Source organism: Amphiura filiformis, chromosome 16 (assembly GCF_039555335.1).
Source record: "Amphiura filiformis chromosome 16, Afil_fr2py, whole genome shotgun sequence".
Lineage (NCBI taxonomy): Eukaryota > Metazoa > Echinodermata > Ophiuroidea > Amphilepidida > Amphiuridae > Amphiura > Amphiura filiformis.
The window spans coordinates 61,554,829-61,576,998 of record NC_092643.1 but is presented as its reverse complement, the minus strand read 5'-3'; the positions used below and the strand labels follow the sequence as shown (position 1 = coordinate 61,576,998).

Below are 22,170 nucleotides of genomic sequence, written 5' to 3'. Positions count from 1 at the left end.
AGGAGTATTTCGTGATCCTAGCATCCTCTTTTTATGACATTTTTCAGTAGGCCTACATATACGAAAAAAGCTTATTTCCAAAATTTCAGTTGACTCCGATATTGCGTTTCCGAGTTATGCATGATTATGTGTATTACACTGCGTTGTAATTTCGTTGGTGCACCAGAACGAAATTCAAATTTCACGATATCTTTGCTAAACGAATTAATCTGCAAGAAATATTTTGTACATAGGGGGGCCTAAACATTATGTAGCCAGAGGTTTCCAGTGGTATAAAAATCTCAACTTTTTGAGAAAAGTGGGGGATGAGGCTGTGGATCACGAAATGCCCTTTTAACATGATTTACGTTACGTCATTAATAGTTTATTTATTATACTAATTATCACAAATAAATTGAAAATAATATCATCACCACACCCTCTGGCATTAAAATAGCCTCTACACTACATGTATCCCCTCGATTTACCTACTATCATATACAGAGCGTGCATCGTAATGCTGGTAACAGAGATATTAATTTTCCCCTGACCCATAATGCATCATTTTATAATTAAAATGGCGTCGAGTTCAGTTTCCGCTGAACTGCTGTCGGTTGTTGCTTCAGAAAATGCCAATTAAACACAGAATCAGGTAATAAACGAGGCCAAATTTGTTTTGTGTATTAGCTATAGATATTTGTGCATCTCGTGTGATCCTTAAGGATTACATTTTCGAAATTCAGAAAAAGATATAGGCATTTGAAAAAGCACGTATCGTTTCGTTTGTGTTTTCAATCGGACTGCAACATACTGACGCGACGCTAAGATGCTCACCACTCCCACACGTAGCACAGCATACAATACAATATGCATGTATATTGCATGATGTAGGCCAAATGAAGCACGCATCTGCATGATCTTTCCTGTAAATCAGATATTCTATTCAAATGTTAATAAACTCATGGAATGAGTTTTGGCTTTCTTTACTCAAACATGCAAAGACAAAGTACATGCAATAAAACATGAAAAAGGCAAATTCAAATTTGTCATCAATTTCAAACCGAACCATATCATAAAGAAAGCCAAAACTAAAAACTGTTTTGTCATAACGCTTTCCGTTGTAAAGTTAAAATTGTGTAAAAGGCAAATTCGAATTTGTCATCAAACCACATCATTTTATACATCAAATTAAAGCCCTTTTGAGTCATGTGACTGTGTCATGTGAGTAAAAGAAAGCCAAAACTGAAAACCATTTTGTAAATACTGGTGCTTTCTGTAGCAACTAGCAAAGTTACATCTTGTCAAAGATTGATTGTTAAAAATGTGAAGCCAACATTTAATAATGAATCAACTACAAACAAAACAAAAAAAGCATTAGTTAGGCATGATCACAAAATTTGTAGGGTTTTTTCACATGGAAATTATTTTGTTTAAAAAGGTGATTATTTAACTTAAAAAATGAGGGGTCAACCATGTAGCTCAATTATCAGCAAAGTTATGGGCAAATGTCTGTTTTTGAAATTCTGCATTTTTCTGCAGCCATCATTGGCAATGCCTTACAAATGATATCCTACACAAACAAGCAAGTAATGCATCATTTTTCACCACGGCGACCCATTTAACACAAAGGCGATTTTATTTTATGAAATCTAACTATCACTGCATGATGACTTCTGTATCAACAAGGATAAAAAGTACCAGCACTTCTTAGTTAGACTACGTCTCCGTCTCCCAAGTTTCTGGTGTCCAAATTTCACAATTTTGTATTTTCCTATGGGGTTTACACAGTTAAGCCATTTACTGTCGTCGCAACTTTTTGAGCTTTTTGAGTTGAACGTCGCCCTCTATAATAAGCAATGTGGACATACCTAGCATAGTATCATGTAGGTAACTAGGTATGAAAGGCAAACCTCAGTTAACACATTTGCTAGTCAGTCAAATTGGCCCAAACCGGAGCCCAAACACAATACATAGATTAACATGGAAAATTAAAAGAACATATTTTTCAAGGAAACCTACATAAATATGTTGTCTAGATACCTCACTTGACTTGACTTGACTTGATTTATTTTTGTGATGAGATAATCACACATGTATGAAATTTTAGAGGGATTTTGATAGCCGTTCCACATCATAGAAAAGCTGCTTTATCATGAGACTATGCTGCTTTGTTGATGCATTAAAAGTTGGCTGAATATTTTTGATGAAAGTCAACCTTTGACAAGAAGTAACTTTGCTTACGGAAAGTGCTATGGGTCGTGCGCCATGAATTGGGGGCCAAATGTGTTACATACTAAAAAATTGAACAATTTACATGTTTTTGTACTTAAACTGATCTAATTCATAAACTGTTCAACAAAACCCTATAAAATTATATATCACTATAAAGCTTAAAGTACCAGGAATACACACATACAAACAATTGGTCAATATACAGGGTGCCACAAATGTCATATAGGGTGGAAAAGTTAAATTTTAGTTCAAAAGTATACTATTTTGTTCCTCTCTTATTTCCTATCATAAACACCTGTTCTGTTAAAACCTTTTTAGATGTGCTAATAACATTGTAGGCTCTCTAAAAAAGCAAACTTGTAATGATGAGATATGTTGCCTTACTGAGATACAGGGTGTTCAAAAGTTGTACATAATTTTTATGATTTTTATTACATTTTCAATCAAAACGTTTTTCCTCCATGCCCCACACAAAAACCAGTGGTATATTTGAATTCCTCATCAAATTTCCATCCAAAAATGTTAACTTTTACAGGAGTGGGGTAACTCCTTCAAGAAATATGACCTTCAGAACATTTCGGAACATAAATGAATACTTAACACAGTGACGTATAGGAAAAGCCTAGAACCCATGACACATAATGCAGCACACTTGCAACAAATCAACTTAGCTTGGAGTAAAACTGGTCACATTTCAAACTAGACATTTAAATACCAAAACAATGGTACATAATCCATCTCAATACCTTGCTGGGTTATGAAGTTACAGTAAAAGATATATTTGTGAGGCATTAAAAATCAACATTCCCTATACTTTAACACATGCCTCAACCGTAGGATCCTCAACCGTAGGATCCTCCACCCCTGACTTCACATCGTTTGAATTGCAATATCTCAAGAAGTAAATAAAGTGAGAAGTTCTTTCTTTCCACAATTTGAGCTAGATAAATAAGCAACAAAATGAGACTAAATCTAGTTCAGTACCCCTCTCCATTCTTGAGATCTGGGACAAAACGTCCCAAATAAAATGAAAAAATGTAACGCCTCCACCCTTTTCCTATACCCCAATTCATGACGCACGACCTATGACAAAACGGTTTTCAGTTTTGGCTTTCTTTACTCAAGGAAGGACTTTAATTTGAGATATAAAATGATTTGGTTTGATGGCAAATTTGAATTCACCTTTCATACCTATCATGATACAGCCATGACAGCAGCTTTTCTGTGAAACTGTTATGGCTATATGCTATTAAAATCCCTCTAAAATTCCATATGCGTCTGCGATTCTCTCATCACAAAAATAAATTATATACGGTATGGGTCAAGTGAAATATAGGCAATTTATGTAGGTTTCCTTGACCTAGATCTTTTCTTTTAATTTTATATGTAAAATTTGTATTATATTTTAATAGCATTAATGTTTTAACTAAGGCTTGCCTTTTGTACTCAGAGTCTGAAAAAATGTTTTTTTTTTCCTGCAAGCAATCCAGAATTTCCCTCCAGTTTTACCAAATTTCCCTCCAGTATGACATAAACTCCTCAACAAAAGTTTGGAAAGTTTTTTGAGGCACCTATTTCTCATTTATTTGAAACCTGTTTCTATCCGTTTATGCATCAGTGGATTAGCTCTGTTTCTCCTCTTTAAAATGACACCACTTTTGTAGCAATCGCTTGCTTCATGGTTGAGTAACTCTCCTTTGTTTGCAGGCGGGTCTCTAACACAATGTGCCAAATTTGCCATTATTTGTTCCCAATAGAACAAAAAAATGCACAGTCGCCAGGAATAAGGAATTTGTATTCATTAAGACAACATGATCGCTTACCTTAATTAATAGTGAGTTGAACCTCCATATGCAGCCGCAACTGCCAGACATCTCCTCCGCATGCTGCTTACCAGTCTGGTTATACGCACCTGTGGGATAGCATCCCATTCCTCAACAAGGAATCTTCTTAAGTCAGCCAATGTGGTTGCGTCAGTTACCCTAGCACGCACAGCACGACCAAGCTGATCCCACAAGTGTTCAATGGGGTTTAAGTCAGGACTGACAGCCCCGGTGTTGTCACTGCCTATGCAAAGGCGTAACGCATGATCGTTCCCAAAGTAAAAAATACCACCCTATTTTGCGCGGTTTCAAGAACATTTTCAGCATTTGTTACCCCTATTTTACACAAAAACAGGTACAAATTAGCCTTGAAAATTACCCCTATTTTTTGCATTTCAATTACACTTTTACAAAAGCACCCCTTTTTTTAACATTTCAAGAACACATACCAAAGAACGCAGCGGCCAAACTGGGAAGTCCCTAGTGATGTATAAATCGGTGTACGGTAACTGTAAACAAACCCCAGAAACAAACTGAGTGAGTTACGGTACTGAATATTTATAGGAAGGCACAAAAGTTTCACAAAACTTAAAAATCCGGGAGTAAATTGAGCAAGAAATGTTAACATTCTCAGATTCACAAAAATATACCCTATTTTTTAATTTGGAGTACACCGTCGTCAAAAACAACCTTATTTTTTAAATATCGCGAACATTTTATGTTCGCGAACATAGTTTAAATATAACCCCTTTTTTCTCGAAATTGGGAACGATCATGCGTACACATAGTCAATGTTAAGTGATAACACCGGGCTGACAGCAGGCCATTGCATCCTCTCAATTCCTTCATCCTGAAGGTAGTCATTGATGATTCTGGCTCTGTGAGGGCGAGCATTGTCATCTTGGAGTATGGCATTAGGGCCAATGTTGTTCAAGAAAGGAACTGCAATGGGATCAAGAATATCATCCCGATAGTTAATTGCATTCAGATTTCCAGCAATAACCACCAGTCTGGTCTTGCCTGTCATTGAGATGCCACCCCATACCATTACGCTGCCCCCCCCACCAAAGGCTGTCACTCTGTCAATACAGCAATCGGCAAAACGTTCTCCGCGTCTTCTCCAGACCTTAACCCGGCCGTCCAAACTTCTTAAACAAAACCTCGATTCGTCACTAAACATGACATTACGCCATTGATTCAAGTTCCAATGTCTGTGTTGCCGACAAAAAACGCAGACGAGCCAAACGATGAAGAGCCGTCATTTTGGGCTTCTTGGCAGGTTTTCGAGCTTGCAGATTGACTGCATGAAGCCTGTTTCTGATTAGCTGATCAGATACACGTCTGCCATATCGTCTTGCATGTCTTGCCTGCAGATCTTTGGCAGACAATCTGCGGTTTCGAAGTGATGCAAGAGTTATGAATCGATCTTCTTCCGCTGTGGTCTTTCTGGGGCGTCCACTGCGTGGCCTGTCCTTGACATCACCTGTTTCTCGGAACTTTGCTTTAAGTTTGGATATCATACCTTCACTAACTCCAAACGTTGCTGCAACTTGCCTTTGTGGCACACCAGCTTCAAGTTGGCCTATAGCACGAGCCTTATCCAGGTTAGACAGTCTGACCATGATGATGCTTGGCTTGAACACCATGTACCAAATGACCACTTTGAAGAAGTGACCAGCACGAATGATTAATTTAACCATGGCTGAGCCACCTGTAGAACTTTTAATCCTGTCCTCACACTTTCATATTCAAAACCACACATTCATTCATTCAATCATTCATTCAATCATTCTATAGCAAAAGGATTAGCACAAATACTGCTCATTTTGGCACATTGTGTTAGAGACCCGCCTGCAAACAAAGAGGAGTTACTCAGCCACGAAGCAAGCGATTGTTACAAAATTGGTGTTATTTTAAAGAGGAGAAACAGAGCTAATCCACTGATGCATAAACGGATAGAAACAGGTCTCAAATAAATAAGATATGGGTGGCTCAAAAAACTTTCCAAACTTTTGTTGAGGAGTTTATTTCCCTTTTCTTTATTTTTTTGGTCAAAAACCAACAATTTACTGGCAATGAGCTTCCTGTATTGCCCACTTTTCCTGCCATGTTTATATAAATTGATGTGGTTTGATGACAAATTTGAATTCACCTTTAAAAGTTTTAATTTTTTTTTTCAAAGCTGGATCAAGTTATACATTTTCATTACTTTTGCTTCTATTGAACAGCTAGCAGTGCATACTAATTCACCTGCTGATCAGTATTAAATAGAGGTAACTCAGTTACACTTTTAAATGTACAACTTTATCTAGATTTGAAAATAAATTGGCAATAATTAGCGCTTATCCGATATGGCATTTGTCTACCGATCTGATCCAATATTGATGTTGTAATCAGAGTTATAGCTAGCCCAAGTTGAGTGCCGGTTAATTTTACTATCCAATAGAGTGCTGGCTTGGGGCACAATCTTTTTAGCGAACATGAGGGATCAGGGAATAGGCTAGAGGGTATACCACCCAATTTTTTTTTGTTTTTTACACTTTTTATGATGAATAAAAAAATTTTTAGTGCCGGCGTGGCTATAACCCTGGTTGTAATATCTGCTGATATCAGGTATATTGGTTACCTTGTAGAACCACTGGACCTATTCTGAAGTGCTAGGATCATTCACAGTTAATTTGAAAGAAAAACAAAACAAAAAAATTGCAGTTTGTTAAATATGCAAACCATTAAGTACGGTAATGTTTTCCTCTTCATGTATCACATAATGTGACCCGATAAGTAAATGAGATGGATTGCGCAAAAAGTCATTTTGATAATCACAAATGTGAAACAAGGTCAAAATTGATAAAATGTTGGCAGCAAAATGATCTTTAATCATCATAACTTTTGATAGGAATACCTTAGTATGTTGATTTTGGTATCAAAATGTTCATTATTTAATACAGATTACAATGATATGAATATCTCAATTTTGATTTTTCATGTATTCCGTCTCATTTACTCATGCTGGGTCACAAAGGCATTGGTTTTCATAGGCGTAGATCTTGGGGGGCAATATTTTGCCTGGGGGATGGTCCATACAATCATCCCCCCAATGTTGACACCTGATAATGGGTTTCTGACCAAATTAACCTCATATTTGCCCATTTTAGCCCCCAAAAGTGCAAATTTTTGTGCACTTGGCGTGCATTTATTCTACTTTTACACCATATTTCAGCAGTTTAGCTTCAAAATAGCAAAAATTTTCGCAGGCTTTGCGTGCATTTGTATCATAAACTTATTCGGTTGCCAAAAGGTGCTGGATTGACTATACTTCAAGAATTTTTTTCCAACTCAATCCCACCCAATGGCAAAAAAGAAATCTACACCACTGTTGGTTTTCTGACTTTTCCATAGTAGTTTCTACTAGTTCTCCTGTTTCCAACCTTGCATAACAACTTTTTTTTGGGTTTTGTTTAAAAAAATCGGGTACCTGGATTCCAGCCGAAATCTGAATTTCTTGCAATATTTTGTATGCCTTAATATGTGCACAATTTGGGGCAAGTAGATCCTACCTGGCCCTCGTATTTATAAAAATCAAAGCATATATCTAAGATCCCTATTGCAGCCATTTTTTTTTCAAACCAGATTGAACTTACCATCAGGTGCTAACCATATTAAATCTTGTGTTTGAATCCAGGTTGTTTTTGGTTTTGCAATCACATTACTATGTACCTGCATAATCACATCATAGAGTCATAGTAACAAACCAAGCAAAAGAAGATGGAACCCAATAGACCAAGACCAATGTTTCCAGGAGGACAGACAGTTCCGCCAGCAGGGAGCCCTGGATTCCGTCCTGGCCTTTCCTCTTCTCAGACATTGCCTCGCACGCCTGTTCCACAAAGTCCAGGGGTAATGCCGAATCATCAGTCGCATATGTTTGGGAACAATTCAAAGCAGGTTGCCTCACCTCAACCATTCAGTCCTTCCCCTAATCCGCCGACGCCGCAGAGCCCTGATCCCGTACATGACTTGCCGCAAGAGTTGCTAGAAGCAGGATGGCGCCGATTTTGGAGCAAGCGAGAAGGGAGAGAGTATTTCTTCAACAAGTTTAGTAAGCAGTCTCTGTGGGAAATGCCATCTCTGGGGAGTCCATCTGGACCAAGTCGGGTAAGTAGACACTTGAAATGGATTAATCAGGATTCGTATCAATCAGGGTTATAGCTAGGCAAATTTTAGTGTCGGGTGAAATTTATATGAAATGGTAAAAAAAATTGAAATTTTGATAAGAATTGCTAATTTTATACTGATTGTTCATTGATTTTAAAACATTTGAGACTGGAGTGCCAGGTATTTGGGCTCAAAATTAGCTTGAGTGCCGGGTGGAAATTAAGAGTGCCGGGCAGATCCGCCCGCCACCGCCCAGTGTAGCTATAACCCTGGTATCAATTGTATATGTGGCTCTTGCCCTAAATTAATTGAGTACATCTAGGTAACTGCATGTAATTTGCAACAATTAATTAGGTATTAATCGATAAATTTAGATGGGGATGGAACAGCATTTCAGAGACAAGTTTTCATTGTTTGACAAAAATATATTAGTAACAATTTGAAAAGTATTTGTCCAGAAGAATTGTGTGAATAACAAGTTAAATTAGTGAAAATATTTCATTGATGTGTATGAATGTAAGTTTTAAAATAGTTGAGTATCTCAAGCTTTTGACTGGGTTTGAGTTGGGGGAAGTAGGAATAATGCATTCCATATTAGATTTTTAAATCTTTGCAAGCTCTGAGATGTACTTTTTTATGCTTCCATCGCGAGGCATACTGTTTTTGCAATGTTCATCCGTACATATTTACTAATTCTGTACCTCCGGATGCTGTATCTAGTGAATGGATAGACGGATTGACTTCAGATTTTCAGGATAAGGTGGGTCATGGTCAGAAACTCTGGCTAATTTTTTGGCATGTTATTTTGTATAATTTATCCATACAGCATGACCCTCTCGGCATACAAGTGGATGTTCGCCCTGCAGGACTGTCTCCAGGTCAAGCGGTTGCACCAGTTCATAGGAAACATTCAGTGGAAGGAGAAGCTCTTAGTCCAACTATGAAGGGCATGGAACTCAAAGGGTAAGATCATAGCACTGTGTTTCCATTGGACCATTCCATTTGAAATCCAGGCTCCCCTTGTGGAAGATTTAGCTGAAAGTCTTTCACAAAGGAGTATGGGTTTCAAATAGAAGAGACAATTAGACAACTTCCGTTTGAAATACTTACTCTGGTTGTGGTTACTTGTGGAAGATATAGGTAAAGCCATATACGGGAGTATGGGTTTCGATTAACCCAGCCAATTCCATTTGAAAAACATACTCCCTCTGTGTAAGACTTTTCTTCAATCTTCCACAGGCTTATGACTGGACTATGGCAGCTTTCAAATGGAATACCGTAAAACCCCGTCTACAAGCATATATGGTGTTTTTTATGAAAGCTAAATTAATTCGAAGCAAGCGTAAATATACCAATACAATAGATTGGTCTTAAAATAATACTTGTTTGTATATGCTCGAATCCGTAATTTATTTGCTCAAACTCCATAATGGCGCCTGGAGTAATGTAGCTTTCATCAGAAGCACCCTATATGCTTGTAGACGGGGTTTTACGGTAGTCCATTATGTGAATTGCAGGTATTAAAATTGGGACAACAAAAAGATTTCTTATCAATATCAGGCCTGATATTTTCCCCGAAATAAACCAGTTTCCCAATTTTTTAGGAAATCATAAAAATAAAAAAATACAACACCCCAAAACCAACCAAAAAAAAACACACTTAAAAATAAAGTAATAATAATTTAACATTATTGTTATTATCTTGTTATTTCAGGCAATTTTGGGATTTTAGCATCAACTCCAATGCTGTTATGTACGAGAAGTTGCCAAGTGTGCTACCCCCGCCACATAATGAGATTGAGATCATGAGAGCCACTCTAGTACACAAACTGAGACAGCACTACTCGGAGCTCTGTAATCAGAGAGAAGGTAGGCAAAGAAGATATCTTACGCTTCCCATAATGCATTTCTCCCATTTCAATCATTTGTACTGATTTGCTATCTAGTGCAACATGGGTCGAAAGTGATGTAATGTACCGAATGTAATTTCATCTGCTACTGATGAGACCAATCTTTCAAACTGTCCAGATCTTCTTGCAGCTGGTTTACATCATCGGGTGTTTTGATGGTACAAAATAACAAGCAGTCATCTGCAAACAATTTAATGGAGGAGCTGATGTTAATTTCCCTTGTTTTGCAGAGGGCTAGATGTACAGTGTATAATATTCTAATTTGCTCATTTAAATTCTTTGCTTTCACAAGGTATTGATGCACCAAGAGAGTCCTTCAATCGCTGGCTTCTGGAGCGCAAGGTGATTGACAAAGGTCATGACCCTATGTTGCCAAGCAGCTGTGAGCCGATGGTATCGCCAGCCATGATGAGAGAAATAATGTGTGACATACCAATCAGGTGAGTTCTCTACTTGCCTGCACAACAAAATGTTGTGGTTATGTCAATTTCTCTAAGAGAAGAAACTTTGTCGTTCAACCATCGCTACCCTTTTCCCAGAATTAATTGCACCAAGGTCAGTAAAACCTTTTCTAAAGTACCGGTGATATAAAAATAAGACACAAGCTTAGACACAGTGAGCAGTCATGACCAGTTGAGATTACCAAGTTCCATCTATGAACTCCGGTAGGATTTGCTGCCCAAGTTTTGTACAGTTGACGGACAGTAAGCTATTATGATAGTAAGCTAATAATAATCTGCCGTAGTGGATAACATTTTCCACAGGTTCTGTCGCTGCAGAAATTGTTGAGTGGGAAAACAAAGCCTTGAACAAAGCTAATCTGTTGAGCGAAAGGCCCAAAATCGAAAATCACTACGGAGAACCAAAAACACAGCAATAGTCGCATTTGAAAATCACACACAAAGACATCGGACTATAACCTGGTAGTGTTAAACAGCTAATGAGGCATATCCGTATTCGGAAAGTGATTAACAAGAGTTCATTTGTACCTGTAAGATGGATAAGGCCCTCATATGATGCAAATGAAATTAAGGTTTAGGGTTAGATTAGTCATTTGCATATTGGGACTATAGTATGAGGCTGCAACGCTAAGATGGTTGCTTAGATTTTCTGTTTGTGGTTTGAGCCTAAGCGCATCATGACTCAAGTAAAATAAGGTGTTTTTCAAGTTTTATTATCTCTTTCCTTTAACAGGTTGTACAGGCCCAAGTTGCATTCACAAGCAAGAAAACTGGTGTCCAGCTATGCAGAGGCTGCTAAGAAACTCATTGATTCAAGGTATGTTGTTGTGAGACATCGCGAGTAGCAAAAAGTCTTGGTGTACTATTTGATGGTTCCTTGGACATGAAAGATCACGTAAATAGTGTCGTTCGAGCTGCATCATTTGCCATTTACGGATTGGACAACTTCGCGTTATCTTGACAAGGAGTCTGTGGAACGCTCGTCCATGCATTTGTTTCTTCTCGGTTAGACTCGTGTAACGCATTGCTGTACGGTCTTCAGGAATATCAACTCGCGAAATTACAAAGAGTACAGAATTCCGCGGCAAGACTTGTAACCAAATGCGGAAAGCGAGAACATATGAAGCCTGTTCTTAGGGACCTCCATTGGCTGCCCGTGCAACAGCGTATTGTGTATAAGATCGCTTTGCTCACTTTCAAGGCACTGCACGGGTTAGCTCCGGTGTACTTATTAGACCTCGTAAAAGAGCGCAAGCCACGGAGGTCCCTGAGATCGGCTTCAGAAGTTCTTTTATGCCCACCAAAGATCCCTAAAACCAAATTCTATGGTGAACGGGCTTTTGCAATGGCAGCGCCAAAGGTATGGAACGGTATGCCATCTACATTACGTGCTAACAAGAACTTAAACACCTTCAAAAAGGACTTAAAGACACACCTGTTTAGTTCTTGTTAGCTACCCACACCATACTTTTGGCGCTGCTATTGCGATTGCATCCCTGTGTGATTTCTCCGTGCTAATATTTTTTCTGCAATTGTATGTTTTTTAAAGTTGTTCATGAATAATTTGTATATTATTGACTTTTATTGATTCTTAACATGTTTCATTGGTAAATCTATTTAAGTGTAAATTAAGTGCATTTTAATCTTGTAGTTACTTTTAATTTTGTTTAATATGTTGTTCTCATGTAAATCTATGGTATATTTTATTGGTTTTTAAGCTTGTTCAGCGCTTTGAGTTTGTTTTTACATTATAAGGCGCTTTATAAATTTTATTTATTATTATTATTATTATTGTCATGTTTGTCATAATTTTTTACACTTGCTGACAAAGAAAAAGCTTGTATAGGGTTTATATTAAAACTGAGTACAATTAAACCAGATTTACCAATCCACCAAAATAAAGGCCATAGGCTATGTAATGATAGCAGATATATCAAGTTCAAACTGGCATGTCATTTTCTTTAACCTAGAAAAATCCCATTTTAAGCCTTGACGGAAGATCTTTGACAAATCAGAAGAAGAAAAAGAAGGCAAATTAGAATTTTTCTTTTGGGTTTACCTTTATACCAAATATGAGCAAAATCTAAGAGGTATGGTGCCAAAATTGTAGAATTGGGCTGGAGTGACACTCTCTGGAAAGAATCTTTAACAAAGTGTTATTTTTACAGGAATGCCTCTTCAGAGAGTCGTAAAGTGGTCAAGTGGACAGTAGAAGATGTGTTCAAGTGGTTGAGGACTCAACCCAGTTGCAGTATTGACGAATATATGGTAAGTTGTCTAAGTCACATGGACTTTGTGCTTGAGTTCAGCTATATTGTTATGATCAAAAAATTCACTCTGCTCAGTCAATAGATTTTGTGGTTCTTTGACATACTTATGTTAAGGTCATCACATCAGATATACCACATTAGTTGAGCATATGTGTGCTCTAACACAGTAACGTTTGTCTATTTTCTAGAAACATTTCAAAGTATGCTGTACCTCATCCTTTTGCCGATAGTATCTTATCATGACCACCGTTATTACAACGTGTGACTAGGGTTAAAAATGGGATTTCCAGCTCATTACCAATTGCATGAGTATGACTCGCACATATTTTTGTTGACTTTGACTGTAATAAAGTGATGTGATCTCTACTGTTTGGAATTATTCAAAATTCAACAATTTATTAAAACACTCCATTTGGGAAGGCTGAACTGAATTATTGAACAATGGACAATCAACACAGGGTGATCAATTATCTAAATTCACATCTCACGTTTTGCCCTTGAATAGAAACGTCTTGCGTATCTGAAAGAGCAGTGCGGTCCACACTTGAACGAAGCAGCCAAACCGTCAGTAGAGAGCATATGTACGAAGATGTACCAGATGTCGGCAGACTTTGCCATGAACATACATCAGAAACATTGGGAGCTCATGAAGGAACATCAGATTGACCGTAAGTTAGATTCAGTATGCACAATAGCTTGCTTTTGAAATTCAAATATGTACATTTGCACAGATTTCATACATCAAGCCACTTCCACACTATAATTTTGTTCAAAAAAAAGGTAAAATCTTGCCTGTTTCTATAATTTTGTCTCGGTAAATTTGAGCTGCATAAAATGTGTGAAGGCACACTTGGAGGCTGTGCAGTCAAAAGTGCTCTATTTAACAATTTTCGTAGTGACAGTTTTCAAATGGACAAATTATATATGAAAATGTTCAGATTTTTCTGTGGAAAGTTTTTTGCTATGCATTACCCACGCATTATATTCAGTTTCCATTGCAACAGTCACTCTACGGTATTTAAGGATTTTAATTTGCTCATTATATACCCAAAAATGTCACATTTTAGCTAGCTTTATCTTTGAAACTAAATACAGTAGAAATGTCATATTTGGTGTGGATAACAAATGACTCATGGATATCGATATCCGTGAACAAAATGATCACTTCATGCATTGCATTAGATTTCGGATGCAAATTTAATTTCTTTGTGATTTTTGTACTTTTATAAAAAAAAAAAAAGTGTATAAATGGATAAGGTGATTGTATGTATGACTTAAAAACTGACTGTTATTATGCTATTTTAAATTCACAGCTCCTCCCCCATTGACTCGACCCCCTGCCGACAAGAAGATGCCATGCTATGCAGTACATTGCATTGTACCTAGTCCTCGCTTGCCTACAGTGGAGCTTCATGAGGAAGGGGATACTAGCTGTATCAGGTATAAAGGAGAGATGATGAAAATCAACTCTGAGCATCTCAAAAAATTGGTAAGTGGTACTGTTTGGTGGGTGTAAAGCACTGGACGGATAAAAAAAAAATAAATACAAGGTGTGAAGTCTTGTACAATCATACCCCAATAATCAAGAGATAAAGCTTTTCCGAATTTATCCGGAAATTTGGATCTGGGGCCATTTAAAAATTCTTGAAATTTTTTTTGGAACATTTCTGAAATTGGGTGACATAAACATTTTTTGGAGGGGTGATACCCAGTAGCCTATTCTCCGGACGAGCTACCATAGATGTTTGATGCCGGATGCAAGTGCTTGTCAATTTTCAGGATTTGGATATGTACCTGTGTTACATCTCTGAATAATGAATCCCTTATCTTTTATCATTTTCCCATATCTTCTCTGTTTTATCCATATCCATATTCTTTGTTTTTCTAGAATGGACTGTACAAGATTAATTGTCGGGATGACCCAACACAGAGTAACTTCTTGCCAAGAGTCTGGTGTCTTCTTAGGAGGTATCAGGTAAGGAATGCTGAATGAAATAATCACTGACTAGAAAATATATAGACTGTACATTGTATGCTGTCAATTCTCGCATATTTATGAAGGTTGATTGTACATGTCTTAACAAATCATGCCAGCATAGTGTGCCTTTGCATTACGCGATAGAACGTTGCATGTCCTTCAAAAGGCCGTCACAAATCAATTGGCCCTTTATGACAGGTGATGCTGGGACTTGACCTGGTGGTGAATAAGCTGTATTACATGTAGTCTATGCCAACTTCAGGTTGTGTAGTATGAGTATGAATAGGGTGGTCACATGAAAATTTCAAACCCACCCCTGGAATTACTTTTTCTGTTAGGATTGTTCCTTCTGCAAAATGATTTTAAAAAACCTTTTGAATCAACTCAATCGGAAAATCCTTTGCGAAGATACAGCCTTTTAAAGATTCACAAAATTGGCAATTTTTACCCCATTTTTAGGAAAATTCTGATTTTGTCATAAATTTGCATATTCACGGAGCGATAATTATGGGAATAAAGCCAAAGAAGGCATGAGATGTATTGTTTTTGTTTATTTAATGGTCATTTATGCAAATATTTAAAAAAATCCAGGGTCATAATTGCTATATTTGCTTCTTTACAACATTTTTAAAATGGCTAAAATCACAAAAATAACTCTTTTGTCAGGACTTTTAAGGTAAATATATGTGATTTTCACCATTGGGGGCGCTATTATGTGCCAATTATGACCTTCAAAGGCCTGTATTTCCTAAACTACACAACCAAATTGTCTGATTTTTGCACAGGATTTTGCTCTGAGGGTCTAGATTGTAAAACTATATATAGCATAATTGTACATCTTTAGGAAAATAGTTTTATTTGATGACAAATAATTATTTTGTGCGTAACTTTTTTATGCGTGACCGTACAAAAATGCTATATTCACCTTCATTACGAGCAGAATATTTTCTATCTAATTAGGTAGTCGGGTTTGCACAGAAGTTACTAGGAGACAAATTATATGGAATTCAATATGCCCAAAAGTTTTCCAACTGCTGCAGAATCTGTTACATTTCCACCATACATTTGTGTATGTAGGCAGGGGTACACACAATAGCTAGCATTGTGGCCACCCTAGTATGAATTTATGTTGTGTTACATGGAAAAGAATGGGTACACACAAAACTGCAGGTGCGAATAGTTGAAAGTAAAGTTAATGCAATCAATTGTTTGATTTTGGTGTTATTTCTGTTAAACAACATACAGCGATCTGATTTTGGTGGTATTTCTGTTGGACAACAAAGTCAGAAGCTGACAGCATTACAAATAAATATGCCATGGACGGGCTTTGTGAATATATAAACTGTTTGGCACACACAGAAGCTAACTGCATTAGTTGCCTGGCGCACAAAGGGGTTAACTGTAACTGCTGAGGTTTAAAACAAAGGCAGTTAACCTTTTTGTGCACCAGGCAGCTATTTGAAGTTAACCTGTGTGTGTTCCAAGTAGTGGACAAGAAGTTAATCTGACATTTCCATTTGTATCCCATAGACATTATTTGGTGTTGGTCAGTATGAGGGGCATGGCTTGCAAGGAGCCCTTCCAGTGTCAGTCTTCAAAGTTCTCAACCAGTGCTTTGGAGTCACGTTTGAGTGCTTTGCATCGCCGCTCAACTGCTACTTCAAACAGTTCTGCTCGGCATTTGGCGACACTGACAGCTACTTTGGCTCACGAGGGTAAGTTTGCAGGTTGGATTTGTGTGTAATATGTGTAATTGTTTGTGTGTGCATTTGTTTGTTAGTCGTTTGTGTGGATTGATAGTAATCATGTATGTTGCTTTGTCGGGGCGTGCTGGTGACTGCAAGAATGTGTGTGTTGTGTGTATTTGCCTTACTATTGGCTTCCAACTGAGAATATACATCACGGTACACTCACGGTACAGACTACAAATACATATGTGACCAGGTCTGATCCAATCAGGTTTAAGCCTGCAATAATGATACCAAAATATAGGCAAAAATGAGGAGGAAAAAAAAAAAACCAAAATGGACATATAAATGGTTCATAACTTTGCAACAAAGTATTCAAGAGACCTGGAGATTCAGCATCAGTAAGTGTAGGTACTGAGCAGGTTAGTAACTCAATTTTCAAAATTTTGACTTTGGCCCGAGTGGGTCAGATTGGATCACATATGTGACACGATCTGGTCCACAGGGGCCAAAGGAGGCATTTTTGAAAATTAAGTCACTGTAATTATTACATTATACATACAATAGGCTACCATTTACTGAAAACATCAAAGGCCTAGCATACTTGGTTCTAAAGTTTTTTGATATCTATTTTCTTATGTATGTTATTGTTTTTGAACTCCATATTTTAACCTTTATCTCAGTTTCAAATTTGCCGCTTTTGGCCCCCATGGACCAGATCGTGTCACATATAAGACATGATACTCTGCATACGCTTGCCAAAGTAGTGTTGAAGTCTGGTAGCTAATAACATGAGTTTTCAATTGCAATTGCAGGCCAGTTCTGGACTTTCATCCTGTCAGTGGCTCATTTGAGGCTAACCCTCCTTTTGGAGAGGAGCTTATGGAAGAAATGGTCAATCATTTTGAGGTAAGAAATAAAATGCTATGTGTCTATGTTTTTCTTTGGCATCTTCTAAGGGCCATGATTTTTTGTCATTGGCACATGAAAAATGTATGCTACATTGTTACCTGAATTAAGACACAAGCCACTGTTATTCATTTTTGTCTTTCCTCTGAATAAAACACAAAAGCCATTGTCATGTATTGTATTCATTATTTTATCTTAATTTTTTCCAGCGCCTTCTAAGTAAAACACAAGAGCCGTTGTCATTCACTGTATTCATCCCGGACTGGAGGAACCCCCCTACAAATGCCTTGCTAAGAATGGAAGACAGCAAGTAAGTACTACACTTTCCTACCTCTCTAAGGCTTGATATTAGCAGAAGGGTTTATGATTGGAAGGTTGTATTGACACCAATACGTGACAGAAGAACCATTTGGCAAATTGTATCAAAGTCTTCAAAAGTATACTATGGTTTTAAAAAAACCAAATTGGGTTTAGTTGTAAAGTTAAGTTTTTGTAAGGTTAGGGATAGGGTTTCCTCCATTTTTTTCCTAATTTTTCCCCAAATTTTTGTAACCAAAGTTCATCAAAAGCAGGCAAGAATCCTGGTTCCAGAATCGCCTTATGTTAGTGGGTTTCCCATGCTGCGCATGGACTTTTAAAATAAACATTAACTGCCATAGTTTTTGAACATAACTGCCTTAGTTTTTCATGTGCTGCACTAATTTTGGTGTCAAATTGAAGCTAATGGTATGGAAGAGTAAGCATGGGTCATATGTTGGTGTTGTTGGAGCGGGTCACATTTACACTACCAGGGTTGTAGCCAAAAACCAGCACTAAAATGACAAATTGTCTCAAAACACCTGTCAAATGTCAGTACTGTCAAGTAATTGGCATTCTGATTCAATTTTCTCTTAATTTTAGCCGGCGCTAAAAGTTGGCTAGCTATATACAACCCTGTACATTACTTAAGGGTAGACGAGGTATTGTTGGTCGAAGCAACCTAAAAATCGATTTTCATAATCTAGATCAATATATTATTGGAAATTAACACCTTGATGTTTTGCAAAAGTTCATTCTACAAATCGTATACTTGCAAACTTGCTTAATTTATTATTGTTAATGAGTTATTTACGTTTTACAAAAGTGTTTTTGTTTCAGCCCTCTTTCCAACGTAACTCAAGAACCGCAGCACCTATAAAAGTATATCTGTGATATTTTCATTCTTCTACACGCTCGCTATGAATTGAGCAATGGAGTTTTTTTCCAAAGCTCACTACCATTCGTAAGATGATGTGAACTACCAAATCACAACAGTTTAAGATAATTAATAACCTTAATGGGATTCTATCCTCTGTGAGTAATATTTTTGCATGGACAAGTTGAAGGTCTGTGGTATTTTGAGGAATGATTGATAATGCATAGTGATAAATCAAATTTTCCTCGCAGGTTCAAGAGGCGGCAGCACCTTATCCCCGCATATGAACATGAATATCGCAGTGGTGGACAGCACACATGCAAAGAGTGAGTAATAGATGTAAACTTGGAAAAAACTGGGGGATTCCCCTGGTAGCTCCTTCCTGGGAAATTATTGGCATTTGGAGGAAAGTTTGCTTTCCCAAATTAAAAAAACCCAAAAAAACATAAATAAATGTAGGTAATATCGCTATCTTTGTGGAGAATTTGGCATACTTTCTGTGACATGTGTCATTTTTCCTGACCCGATCAGTACCGTTAAAAAATTAGGTTAACTTTATTGGTTCCTGACCAATGAATGGATCCAAAATAGATGTTTCTAGTTTTTGCTGAACCATGGAATGGTATCAGCCTATAAGAGTGAATGTTACTAGCTTACTTACTAGCTTACTTACTAGCTTACTTACTAAGTTACTAGCTTACTAACTAACCATTTGGTCTGAAATGGACATATCTCTAAATGCCACGAAGGTATGACCCCATGAGTGGTGTTATATGAAAGAGGAAAACATAAAGAATATAATAAAAATATTTCCAAACGTCCGAGGTCATCCAGGGGTCACAGGGGTCAAAAAAGGTCATTTTAACTAAAAATGCTCCAATTGAGCTTAAATTTAAATGCAATGATCCTTGTGACATTCTAAACATGTTTCAAACATTTAAAAAATTATTTAAGGTCATTAAGGGGGGTCATAAAGGGGTCAAAGGTCAAGTTTCTCAAAATGCTCCAATTGAGCTGAAATTTAAATGCAATGATCCTTATGACATTCTAAACATTTAAAAAATATTTTAAGATTCATTTAAAGTCATTAAGGGGGTCATAAAGGGTCAAAGGTCAAGTTTTCCAAAATGCTCCGATTGAGCTGAAATTTAAACGCAATGATCCTTATGACATTCTAAACATGTTGAACATATTTTTTAATTCATTTAAGGTCATTAAGGGGCAATAAAGGGGTCAAAGGTCAAGTTTTCAAAATGCTTCAATTGACCTGAAATTTAAATGCAATGATCCATATGACATTCTTAACATGTTTTTAATATTTTAAAATTCATTTAGGGTCATTAAGGGGTCATACTGAGGTTAAAAGTCAAGTTTTCAAAATGCCAGCTTCTCACGATCAAGGTATATTAAAATGGCAATTAATGAAACAGTCTTATTAAAATTAATACTATCCTGCACAGTATTGCTGCTTGATCAGATCGTCACAGTCATCCGCCTAACTTACCTCGTGCCCTTGCAAAGGGCACAGTTGCTCTAGTTTATTTTATATTCTTTACTTTTCCTCTTTCATTAGCACACTCGGGTGGTCATACCTTCGTAGCATTTCGAGATTATGTCCATTACAGAATCCGGGTGACAGTGGTATAGGCCTACCACAATATACTGCCAAAGCCACATGGTTCAGCTATGGTGCGGTTATCGCTCTAGTTGAAAGTGATATTTCTGAAAAAATCAGAAATCCCAGAGGAAACAATTATTCTGCAATTCTCCTTGATATAATGGGCTATTCCAGTTGAAATCCATACACCCCGGCACCCCCTATAGAAGACATGATCTTATTATCCCCACACAGGGGGTGTAGATTTCAAATGGGAGTCACACATTCAGGTAACCCTTTTTGAAATTCACATTCCCTGTGTGGAAGATTAAGGTCATGTCTTCCAAACTGGAATTACCCAATTTCAAAATAAATGAAAATAAATCATTTAAAAATATAACACCTGTGGTACAGTGACCATATTCTGGATAAAACCAGTATATATTTACTTGTATATTGTTGCCATTGTGTTACAGGACGGAGGTTTACTACCGAGCTGTACATGGGACTTTGGTCTTCTTCCTCCAAAATGATGCTGGTAACAAGATGTGGCCACCTACTGATGACAGCGTCAAGTTGCTCCTTGATGCTTACAAACCGCAAAACCAAACGCATAAAGCAGAGGAGACGCTTGATGAAATCAGTCCGGCAAAGAAGGTCTGCGATGAATCAGCACAGTTATCGCAGAGCATGAATGTGGCGAGTACGAAAAGCGACGAAAGAGTCGAGAGGCGTGAAAGCGAGGAGTCAGCGAGGTTGAGTCGGAGCGACGGATTGTTACAGCTGAAACGAAAAGCAAGCGATGATGGTGATTATGATGGTTTAAAGAAGACAAGAAGAGAAAGTAGCATCCAGTGTAGTAGTGATAGTGGGGAGATAACGCCAGACTCGGCCAAGGACTTTACCCCAAGTGATACCTTCGGGATGGGCAACACAAGTTTTGAATATAGCCCCCAGAAAAGGCGGCGAGAAAGCAGTATTTCCAGTTTTTCATCAACTGGATCATCTGAATTGTATGACATTGACAGAAAACTGAGTACTGGTGAAGTGGACTATAGTCCAACTGTTACCAGTAGCCAATCTGACGGGAGTGGGGCAGAGAGTGTCCTGTCCCCGCCAAAACGGGCAAAACTGATGAAAGAACCAACATCAAAATTAGCCAAATCAAAAGATCTGGATACAAGTACAACTCCAAACAGGAGAAAAGGAGCTGAAATTCCACCTCCGTCTCCATCAAAATGGTCCCAAATCAGAGACTCGCCACAGAAGCACAGAATGCCAGACGGCCCTGGCTCTAGAGACCCTCAGAATTACTTTAAGAAGAGACCCGGTCTTGGGTTTCAAAGTAAGATCAGCGAGGACGAAACTACACCAAAGAAAGCGCCCTCAGCTGATCCGTTTGAATTTGAAGAGGACGAGGACAGTGCACCTGTTGTTACCAAATCAGAAACGCAAAAAAGAACTTCACAGAGGAATAACAGTGGTAACTCGCGGAGAGAGTTAAGGCCACGGTCAGCAAAGCGTTGAAAACAGTTTTGCTCGTTTGTCAGTGCATGTGAATTCACTCCTTTAATCTGTAATAGTTTGTCTTGAATTTGTACTTTTTTTCAGTGTTTCATCTGGCTGTTAAATAAGAGTTTTATTGCCGTTTACTTGATATGTTTATTTTGATAGGATAATACTGAATGGTTTGTACAGAGTAGGTTTTATGGGGTAGTTGCTCTGAATTTTTTTTCTTTTCAGATACAATGCATTTTATATTAATAAGCGTCATTTGCATCTTTTTTACCAAATGCTTCTTCAAAAGAAGGCCAAGCTTTTAGTTCAGTAGTGTACAGACTACAGAATTAACACAAATCTGTTAGGTGTAGAATTTTTATACCGAAATTTCATTCTTGCAAATTATAGCTGCTCTGTGTAAAAAACGATTGAAAATCAATCTTGATTCATGCAAATCTGCCTATTAAAAGCTTTCTGAGAATCTATACACAGAT

At 37.5% G+C, this 22,170-nt stretch overlaps 1 protein-coding gene across 1 annotated transcript; it reads left to right on the top strand.

Moving 5' to 3' along the window:
- Positions 1–558: 558 nt before the first annotated feature.
- Positions 559–21,703, top strand: LOC140172791 (mRNA (2'-O-methyladenosine-N(6)-)-methyltransferase-like). The gene is made up of 15 exons (XM_072195918.1): positions 559–631; positions 7,717–8,189; positions 9,016–9,152; positions 9,904–10,058; positions 10,392–10,539; positions 11,294–11,377; positions 12,729–12,828; positions 13,336–13,498; positions 14,144–14,319; positions 14,719–14,805; positions 16,339–16,523; positions 17,312–17,405; positions 17,615–17,715; positions 18,831–18,905; positions 20,653–21,703. Exons 2-15 carry the CDS (start codon positions 7,800–7,802, stop codon positions 21,701–21,703), a joined length of 2,946 nt encoding a protein of 981 aa, XP_072052019.1. The 5' UTR covers positions 559–631; positions 7,717–7,799.
- Positions 21,704–22,170: the final 467 nt, after the last annotated feature.